Here is an 11244-nt window from a genome sequence, read left to right on the forward strand (position 1 = left end):
TTAAGATGGATTTTTAACAAGAAATTAAAGCAAGAACTTATACACACAAAATAAACAGACTCAGAGACAATTTTAAGGGTTTAAACAGAGCTTTGACACTTGAAAAGACTAAAATGCCCTTAGGGGCAAAACTGACTCAAAATGACTTCAAATGCAACTTTTGAGAGATATTTTGACATGGAATGAAACAGAGATTTATTCTAACCAAGTGAAAAGACTCAAACAAATTTTTAAAAGCCTGAAAGAAATTTTATCATAGGAAATGACTAAAATACCCTTGTATGTGAATTTTACAAATATCATTGAAATAAAATGCAGAGACAGATGTAATTGATCAGAGACAGTTCAAATGATTTATAATGCAAGAAAAGGAGAATTGAACAAGTATTTTTAGGTCCAAAATTAGGGTATGACATTCTGAAATGTCTTCCTTAGAAGACACTTCAGAGGCTGTTTGTAAGGTTACAGTGACTTTCTAAGAGATCTAAAACTGAGGTGTCTTCAGGGGGGATAGAGGATGAAGGACAAGATGTGGTGAAGACTTGAGATACCTGAGGATCCTTTACTGAGTTATCAGCAGCTTCAGAAGTAGCAGATTCTATCGCATTTGGTTGTGAAACATCAGCTTGTAAGACAGCTTCTGAAGCTCCAACTTCTTGAGCATCTTCAATAACAATCATCATTTCTTCCTCTGAATCATCTCCAGCAGCTTCTCCAGCTACTGCTTCACTTCAGCAATCTTCTGCTTGTAGAATTTATCACAGTCTTCTAAGCCAAGTGACTTAAGCTTCTCATTTCTTTCTAGTTCGTACTGTACTTTTAAATCCTTCCTTGGCGCTATCATGTCAGTAGCATGTTCATTAGCCATTTTCTCCTATGCAGGAGTTACCACAACCATATTACTCTCAATCTGAAGAGGAGCTTTCTTCTTCTTGGGCTTATGCTCTTCTGTCTCTATTTCATCAAGAACATGTTCCAAATGTTCCTTGGTGATAATAGTTTCTCCTTTACTTCTCTTTTTCTTGGGAATAGAAGCAGCACCAACTTTCTGCTTCTTGGCCTTAACATCAGCAGCATCAGACTCAGCTTTGGTTCTGGCCCTTTTACCTTTGGTTTTAATAGGAGCAACTTCATCTTGAGAGTTGACACCTAACTCTTTGTCATGGGCAGCTACAAGTCCAGCTAGGTCTTCAGGATTATTTTCCTTGATGATGGAAGGAAAATTCTTATTGCATCTGTTTCTGCTTCTGAAAGTTCCATAATATTCTCATCTTGAGGAATTTTCTCGATAAAATGCATGAAATACAAGGACCTGCTACTGATAGACTTTTCAGCAGTAGAAACCTTGAAGCATTTGTCAGAAGCATCCTTTGATCTTCTCAGAATCTCCAGCATTTTACCTTGTGGAAGATCTCAGAATACAATCTCCCACATGGTATTTGCTTCCTATTTTTGTTGATGCCTTCAATTATTGCCCAGCATAAATGATGCATGATGTATTTAAGGAGATTAATCTTCTCAAGGGTAGCCATGAAGTAGATTGCTAGCTTTTGTTCATGGTTGGGTTGGTCAGACCCTCCTCCTTTCTGAATGAAGTAGTCAGTACAGAGCTTCACCAGCATCCTGTGATGAATCTCCATTTATGAAGTCTTTGCAGTTGAGTTTCCTTTTAGTAGTAAGTTGGCGTAGCTTTTCAGAAGGATATCTTCCTTTTTGACATCCTTCTCAAATCTGCCTTCAGGAACCACCCTGCAAGCTTTGGCGATAACCTCTTCTGTGATGGTTACTGGAATACCCATCACAACTGACCTGATCTCTAAACCACTGACAGGTTTAAGATCCTTTCCCTTCCCTGTCTTTCCCTTCTGATTAACCTTACCAGACACTGCTTGTCTTTCCTCTGCCTTTGCATCCTTCCCGTCGTAGACTTCAGCTCTTACCCAGAAGTCTTTTACAAGATTCTTGTACATTGGCCCATTCAACATTTTGAAGTACTCAGATAGCTTCTGAGCTTCTACCAAGGCTTCCGTGTCCACCTTGTATTTCTTGAGCGAAGCAAAATCCACTAGCGATTCTATCTGAACGATTAAAGAGTTTAGTGGAATAGACATTGTTCTTTGCTTGCTTACGAACCCAGATGCTGATGCGCCTTGTTGTTGCATACTGGAAGTAGATTCTGGAACACTTTGTTGTTTCGAGCTTGAGGATGCCATTGATGATGATGAAGAAGATTTAGGGTTCTAGGGTTTGAAGATTGCACTTACTTCGCAAGAGGTTTGAAAGATGAAGTGTTTGTTGTGAGTGAGTAGTGTGTGAATTGACAAAGTGTTAAGAGTAAAAATGATTGCAATTCAAAAGAGACAAACAAACATAGCATTAATGACATTGGGGGCGCGTGAAAGTACTTTTCAAAGCTATTAAATCATCATTTCCCTTTTAAGTTATACACCAATACAGATAAGCCACGTCAGAAGTTCTCAGAGTAACTGCCAAGTTAGTGGGCCAGTGTTGCTACAAAAGTAACTTCCAGCATTTCCACTAACCCAACTATTCAGGAGCATAAAATCCAGCTTCTGAACTTTAGATGCTGACGCCATTATCAGAAGCGTATTTTCCTCAGAACCTCAATAAAGAGCTTCTGATGGACCACAACTTCTGAACTGACTTCAGAACCTAAAATCCTATTCAGGAGCAAGCAAGCTTTAATCAGACACGAAGTGCATGTTCAAATTTTTCTTTATAAATTCAAATCTTTCAACAGTTAAAGGCTTAGTAAATATATCAGCCCATTGATTCTCAGTATCAATGAATTGTATATCTAAAATTCCTTTTTGAACATAGTCTCTGAAAAAATGGTGTTTGATTTCAATATGCTTAGCTCTTGAATGCAAAATTGGATTTTTAGACAAATAAATAACAGCAGTATTATCACAATAGATGGGAATACTGTTAGCAATTATCTGATACTCTTCCAACTGATGTTTCATCTAAAGTAGTTGTGTACAACAACTTGCAGCGGAAATGTATTCTGCTTCTACTGTAGACATAGCAATAGTTGTTTGTCTTTTGCTAGCCCAGGATATAAGATTATCACCCAGAAATTGACAATTACCACTGGTTGACTTTCTTTCAATCCTATCACCAACATCACAGAATCCAATTAGCTTATAATCTAAGGATTTCCTATAAAGGAGTCCAAGATTAGTTGTTCCCTTCAAATACCTGAAGATTTTCTTGAACAGTCATATGAGATTCTCTAGGATCTGATTGGAATCTTGCACACAAGTATACACTGAATAAAATATCTGGCCTAGATGCAGTGAGGTATAACAAAGAACCAATCATACCTCTGTACAACTTCTGATCTACTTTAGCTCCTTCATCTTCTTTGCTTAAGGTGCACGTAGGATGCATTAGAGTGTTCATCACTTTACAATCTTCAAGCTTGAACTTCTTCAGAAGCTCCTTTGTGTATTTTGATTGATGAACATAGAGTCCATCTTTACATTGATTGATTTGAATGCCCAGGAAGAACTTCAGCTCTCCCATCATGCTCATTTCAAATTCATCCTGCACAAATTTAGAAAATTCCTTGCAAAGAGATGCATTAGTAGAACCAAATATTATATCATCAACATATATCTGCAGAACAAGAATATCTTTTCCAAGGGTCCTTCTGAAGAGTGTTGTGTCAACCTGTCCTCTTTTAAAATCACTTTTGATTAAGAAATTACTTAGTCTATCATACCAAGCTCTGGGAGCTTGTTTCAAGCCATATAGTGATTTCTTCAGTTTAAAAACATGATCAGGATATTTAATATCCTCAAAACCAGGATATAATATTATGCCATGATTAACTGCATAGGAAAGAAGTAACCTGATTGCTTCCAATCTTGCAACTGGAGCAAATGTTTCAGTATAATCTATGCCTTTTTGTTGACCGTAACCTTGTGCAACAAGTCTTGCTTTGTTTCTTGTTACTTCTCCTTGCTCATTCAACTTGTTTCTGAATACCCATTTTGTTCCAATAATGTTCTTGTGCTGAGGTTTGGGTACCAGATCCCACACATCATTTCTTTGAAATTGATTCAACTCTTCTTGCATAGCTAAGATCCATCCATCATCTGAAAGTGCTTCATCAACTGTTGTAGGTTCAATCATTGATATCAGTCCAATCATAGACTCTCTTTGTCTGAAGTATGATCTTGTTCTTCTTGGACTTTCTTTGTTTCCAATGATTAGCTCCTCAGGATGTGAAGACTTATGTTTGAATGTGTTTCTGGGAGGATCTGCTTGATGTGAGCCATCTTGTGCTTCATCAGAAGCAACTTCATCTTGTGCTTCTGATGTGGGTTCAGCTTCTGGAGTAACTTCAGGAACCTGTATCTCTGCAAAACTTTCATCTTGCTTTGAAGTTTTATCTTCAAGCTCTTTGTCATTAAATTTAACTTGCATAGATTCTTCAACACAGAGTGTTTCTGAATTATACACTCTGTATGTCTTTGACCTTTCAGAGTAACCTAAGAAGATTCCTCTTTGGGCCTTTGCATCAAATTTCTTTAGGTAGAGTTTGTTATTCAGAATGTAACATGTACATCCAAATTGATGAAAGTAAGAGATATTGGGTTTTCTTCCTTTAAAGAGTTCATATGCTATTTTCTCCAAGATAGGTCTGATATAGATCCTATTCTGGACATAACATGTTGTATTCACTGCTTCTGCCCAAAATTGTTTTGCTAAATTGTTTTCATGGATCATGGTTGTGGCCATCCCTTGTAAAGTTCTATTCTTTCTTTCTACAACCCATTTTATTGTGAAGTTCTAGGAGAAGAGAATTCATGGACAATTCCATGTCTTTCACAAAAAGCTTCAAATGACTCATTTTCAAACTCTCCACCATGATCACTCCTGATTTTCAAAATCTTTGATTCTTTTTCAGATTGTATTTGAGTGCAGAAACTACTGAATACATCACAAACAACATATTTACTCTTTAGGAAATTTACCCAAGTCCATCTGCTATAATCATCAACAATGACTAATCCATATTTAATTCCATATAAGGATGCAGTACTGACTGGTCCAAATAAATCAATATGGAGTAGTTCTATGGGTCTGGAGGTTGAAACAATGTCTTTGGTTTTAAAAGATGATTTCACAATTTTCCCTCTCTGACATGCACCACAAAGTGCATCTGAATGATAGTCAATATCTGGTAAGCCTTTGACAAGTTGTAACTTACTAAGCTTAGAGATTAATCTCCAGTTAGCATGTCCCAACCTTCTGTGCCACGTCCATTTCTTATCATTCACTGACAGAAGGCAAATTACCTTCTGGTCAGCTAGTTCAGAAAAATTAATTTTGTAAACATTCTCTACCCTCTTTCCCTTGAACACAATGGATTTGTCTTCCTTGTTGATTACAGTACAGTTGGCTTTCTCAAATAACACATCATAATCATTGTCACAAAATTGACTAATGCTCAAAAGGTTATGTTCAAGACCATCTACCAACCATACATTATTAATTGAGGTAGAGGAATTACCAATAGTTCCTGTACCTATGATCTTGCCAGACTGGTTGCCTCCAAATCTCACACTTCCTCCTTCCTTCATTGTTAGGCTGAGGAAACTGGACTTCTCTCCTGTCATGTGTCTTGAGCAACCGCTGTCCAGGTACCATTATTTTTGTTTCACCTTTGCTCTTAGACATATCTGCATTATTGACATTTTCAGATTTAGGTACCCATTTTATGGGTCCTCTCAGGTTAGTACTAGAAGTTTTACTTTTCACTCCTTGTACCTTGTGCTGTAAGTTGGGTTGCTTCTGATTAACCATCACCTTAGGTTTAACAACCTTTGGTTTTGGTACTTCAGGAGCAGCAACTGTCTTCTTCTGAAACTTAGACTTCAGAACCTCAGATTTTGATTTCACCAGACTCTGAGGAACAGGTTCTGATCTTTTTAGAATCCTGATCTTTGAAGTCTTGGAATCAGAGTTGGTCATAGCCTTTGGCTTAGAGTTCTTTGGCTTTGAAGTAATCTTAGCCTTAGAGCTAGAAGCTTCAGGTTCTGATTGGACAACATTTTCCAACTCAGCACCTTCAGGTACAAAGGAGGTTTTCAATCCTTCCTTGATGCATTCACAACATGCTTTGAGACTGATTTCATTAGGTTTCTCTGAAAAGCCAATCCCTTTGCCATTGTTTCTGTAAATGTTGTATATCATTGAAGCCACTCTGCTTCTGTCAATGCCAGATATGATAAAATCTTCAAGAGCAATTTCATGGTTGCTTAAAGGTTTTTCATTACACTTTTCTTGTAGCTTTTGACATAAGAACCTGAGCTTGTCTTCATACGTTTTACAAATGAAGTCGAAGCCCCTAAGTCCTTCTTCAGAAGCTTTCAGATCCAATAGAGTTGATTTTTGTTGTTTCACTAAATCAACATATTTTTCTTTTAAATCCTTCAACTCATTGGTTCTTACTTCAAAATGTGTAAGAAGTTCTTTAAGTGACTCAACAAGTTCATTTCTGGGAATTTTGGAATATACCTCATTTTCATCTTCTGAGTCTGAATCTGATCCAGCTTCTGAAGTCGCTGTTGCTACCAACCCAACAGCTATCTTTGCATCTTCATCAGCTTCCTCTTTATCATATCCAGATTCACTTCCCAAATCATCCCAGGTTGCCATTAGACTCTGCTTAATCTTCTTCTTGAATTTGCTTGGTTTGAATGTTGATTTCTTTGACTTGTCCTTTGACTTTTCCTTCTGAAGATCAGGGCAATCAGCAATAAAATGTCCAGGCTTCTTACAGTTGAAGCATCCCTTCTGATCTTCTCTCTTTGAGCTTCTGGAGTTACTCATTCTTGTCAGAAACTTTCTGTTCTTCTTGGCCAGATACTGAAGTCTGTTGGAGAGCATAGCCATCTCAGCAGGGTCTTCTTCAGAATCTGAACCAGATGGTTCTTCTTCTTCTTCAGATTCAACCACTTTGAGAGCTTTTGACGACTTGCCTTTGGATGTAAGAGCTATTGATTTACTCTTCTTAGTAGACTCATGTTCATTAAGACTTAACTCATGAACTTTGAGAGAACTTACAAGATCTTCGACACTTAAAGTGTTTAAATCTTTAGCTTCCTCAATGGCAGTCACATTTGGTCTCCATCTGGCAGGCAAGCTTCTGAGTATCTTGCTCACATGATCAGAAGCAACATAACTCTTCTTCAGTATTTGAAGTCCAGAGACCAGAGTTTGAAACCTTGAGTACATCTCCTCAATAGTTTCATCATCCTTCATCTTGAACAACTCATACTGATGTACAAGCATAAGAGCCTTTGCTTCTCTGACTTTCTTGCTCCCTTCATAGTTAGCACAGAGAGAAGCAAACATTGCTTTAGCAGTTGACTTGTCACTCATCTTCATGTATTATGCTTTAGGAATAGCAGTGACAAGTGCTCCTCTGATGATATGATGCTTCTTGTAAATCTTCTACTGAGCAGGAGTATGTTTCTTTCTATCAACAACAGGTCCTTCTTCATCAAGAACCAAGTCATCACCAACACCTTCTTCTAGTATGTCCCAAAGTTCTTCGTCTAAACTCATGACATAACTATAAAAGTTGGTTTTCCTCCAAGAGAATTCTTCAGGGTCTCCATTAAATCTAGGAATCTTTCCTACACTGGATTTCTTGTTGTCAACATTGTAATCATGAGCCACAGTAGAGTGATCAGGTACAGATCCAGAGGTAGAAGTAGACATGTTTTTCTCAGATCTTGGACTGTTACACTGTTAGGTGTTACCAACAGAACCAAGGCTCTAGATACCAATTGAAGGTGAGAAAAACACAAGAAGGGGAGTTGAATTGTGTTTTGAAAAATTCTTCGTTTCTCCTAAAAACTGAACACACTGGTCAGAAGCTAAGTGAGACAGCTCCTGAAGTGAATTCTAAATGCAGCGGAATAAAACAGAGAGAGAGAAGAAGAAAGGCACAAAGCAATTATACTGGTTCCTTCCACAAATCGGAAGTAGTCCAGTCTCCCTTGCACTTCCAAGGAGATTTCACTAGAATGTAATATCTGATTACAATTGCTCAAGCACACAGCAAGAGACTTCCTTTGCTCAAGCACACTTGCAAGAGTCTTCCTATGCTCAAGAACACAATCAAGAGACTTCTATGGTCAAGCACACCTGCAAGAGACTTCTAAACAAACAAGATTACAAGGAATAATGTTTGAGGTTGAACACTTGATATACAATCAGAGGTGATCACAATACAATCAGATACAGACTCTAAGACTTAAGAATTTCTAAGATATGAACTTGAAAACAGAAATTCTAAGTGAATGTAGAACAATTTCAACAGAGTTTTGGCGCTTGTAAATTGTAGTAGAGTCGTATGCCAAACTCTAAGTCTTCACTCCTTTATATAGAGGTGTGAAAGAGACGTTGTGAAATTGCCAGCACGTCAAAAGAGTCGTTGTTGAAGCTTGATCTTTCACCAATGATCTTTTGCCTGATTTGGTTGTTGTCCTATGAAGAACCAATTTGAAATCCATTCCCATTGTGAAGGAACATCTTGCAGGCGTAGCCGTATTCTGGAGCTGTTTTCTTGTCTTGTAGCGTGGACACAAAAACAGAGTAGTGGAGAAGGTGGTTGTACTGTTCGTACAAAGTACAATGTCAACGCTTTCGTCCATTTTGCAAGCACATGCCTTCAAACACCTTTGAAATGACCGTTGCAAAGTTCCACTAGTCTTCTGCTGTCCTTAGATGAATTTCGATCCATGAAACAACTCTTGAATCCTTGAATTTTGCAAATCCAGTTGATCTTCAGCTTCTGGTGAAATGGCTTCTGATGAGGCAGCTTCTGATGATATAGCTTCTGATGATGTGGCGCTTCAGGACTTCGAGTCTTCAGGAGCACTAATCTTCAGGAGCATTTTGATTTCAGTAGCGCTTTAGTCTTCAGGAGCACTTTTCTTTCAGGAGAGCTTTAGTCTTCATGAGCACTTTGCCTTCAGGAGCATCTAAGCTTCAATTTCGTTGATTTCTTGTGCTCTTTATTTGCTCATTCAGAACCTTTGTATGATATCAATTTTTAACTGGGGTCCTGTATACTTGAACAAATATTAGCTAGTCCAATTTACAATTTTTAATACCTTGTTATCATTAAAACTCTTTAAGGTTCATTGTTAAACACATTTTGTTCCAACAAATTAGGCCCGTCAAAAAGGGCGGGGTTATGGTTATTACTTTCAATTACATGGTGGTGAGAAATGATTTAGGGATCATGAGATTGAAAGAAATAAAACCCAAAATTTCTGTTGAATACATAACATTGAAGTAATCATGTGTCATCGAAATCATCAGTGCCCTGATGGTAAGAGTTGTGAATTGGAAGCATGAGGTACCTGGCTCAATCCCCAGCAGGATTTTTTTTCATAAAAGAAGGGAAAATAGTAGGGTTTAGAACAAAGTAGGGTTTAGGGTAGGAGACTTAGTAGGTACCCGTGCATCGCACTGTAAGTCTGAATCACTATCGATAATTATTGAAGTGTAGATGATAGATGATGAAATTTGTAGAGCTCATATGGAATGTTATTGTTTTGCAAATAAAAATTCATAGTTAAATAATAATTCATAGTTGAACATCATGAGGTACGTGGCTCAATCCCCAGCAAAATTTTTTTTCATAAAAGAAGGGAAAAAAGTAGGGTTTAGAAAAAAGTAGGGTTTGGGGTAGGGACTTAGTAGGTACCCGTGCATCGCACTGTAAGTTCGTTTGAATCACTATCGATAATTATTGAAGTGTAGATGATAGATGATGAAATTTGCAGAGCTGATATGGATTGTTATTGTTTTGCAAATAAAAATTCATAGTTAAATAATAATTCGTAGTTGAACATCTCATTCGAAGTTGAATTATCCTTGTTCATTGCTTATTCTATTATTATTGAAGTTCTGGTCTAATCCATTAGTCATAACCTTTCAAACAAGTTTTTCAAACCACACTTTCACAAAAGTTTTTAAATCGAAAAATTTATTCACCCCTCTTCTAGCTTCCTCTTGTTACCATCATGTTGGCCAACATTGGGTCCTAAGCCTTTTTGATTTAATAACCATTGAATCAAAAATAGGAGTTTTAATAAGGTGGTGGAGGAGGTTTGGGGGAGTCAAAGTGGATGAGAGTTGTGTTGAGAAATAAATTAAAGGCGTTGAAATTGAGCCTAAAAGAGTGTAGTAAGGTGGGATGGATAATAAAATTAATTGGTTGGTGGCAGACATAGCAGAGTTAGTTATCAAATGTGGAGGTGGAAGGTAGAAAGATTTTGTTTGGAGAATTATGGAAACTTTCTAAAGAGTAGAGATGCAAGTTTGGTGCAAAGATCTAGATCTAAATGATTCAAAGAAGGTGATGCTAATTTTAAGTTTTTTCATAAATGTGTTAAAACTCGTATCAACCGTAATTCTATCAAAGCTCTTAAGGTGGATGGCGAGTGGTTACAATCCCCAGAGGCAGTTAGGGGTGCGGTGGTGGGGTATTTTAGGAGGCGAGTTGCTTCAAGTGAGTGGGAGTATCCAAAGCTTGTGAGGCTTTCCAAAGATGAAAATAGAGGTATAATCCCTCCTTTTTCTTTAGAGAAAATTAAAAGGGTGGTGAAGGAAAGTGAGGAAAATAAAATTTTGAACCTGCATAGTTTTAATTTTATTTTTTTAAAAAAGAGTTTTGGTATCTTCTGGAGAATAAGGTGAGGATTGTGTTTGATCGATTCCATGACAACGGAGTGTTGCCAAAAAGCTTCTTGTCGTATTTCATAACGTTTATCCCAAAGGTGAAGAATTCGTTCCCATAAGAAATGTTGGATTGGTTATTTCCCTTAAGGAATGTTGGATTGGTTATTAAAATCTTGTGTTACTTGTCATAATGTGTTTTATGAATTACACTCATACATATAGTAAATATGTACGGTAATAAAAATATGTACTAAAACATCACATGAATTATACTTATGTACATACTACTTATTTTTATATTTATGTGATGTCAACGGGTTAAAATCCGATTTCAAGGTTTATGCTAGGGGGAAGAAACCAATGTCTTGTGACACAAAAGTACATGTGCAATTGACAATTTTGATGCAACAAAAGAGCAGATTTTGGCCGGCAAATAAAAACAATTTGAAGGAATTAAGCCACTGCAGTTCTCAAAAGCATAGTTAACTAATTTGTTTCCATAAATAA

At 37.2% G+C, this 11244-nt stretch overlaps 1 protein-coding gene across 1 annotated transcript; it reads right to left on the reverse strand.

Annotated features, from left to right (window-relative positions):
• Positions 1-1640: 1640 nt before the first annotated feature.
• Positions 1641-2213, reverse strand: LOC146922055 (uncharacterized). Its single transcript, XM_085711443.1, has one exon. The coding sequence runs from the start codon at positions 2211-2213 to the stop codon at positions 1641-1643; it is 573 nt and encodes a 190-aa protein (XP_085567569.1).
• Between the last annotated feature and the right edge of the window lie 9031 nt (positions 2214-11244).

This window comes from Medicago sativa, chromosome 5 (genome assembly GCF_051527215.1).
Source record: "Medicago sativa cultivar Bolivia chromosome 5, Bolivia_mono, whole genome shotgun sequence".
Taxonomy (NCBI): Eukaryota; Viridiplantae; Streptophyta; class Magnoliopsida; order Fabales; family Fabaceae; genus Medicago; species Medicago sativa.

Excerpts from the sequence above, each read along its gene's own strand:
- LOC146922055 (XM_085711443.1), bottom strand. The coding sequence starts at position 2,213 with ATGGCATCCTCAAGCTCGAAACAACAAAGTGTTCCAGAATCTACTTCC.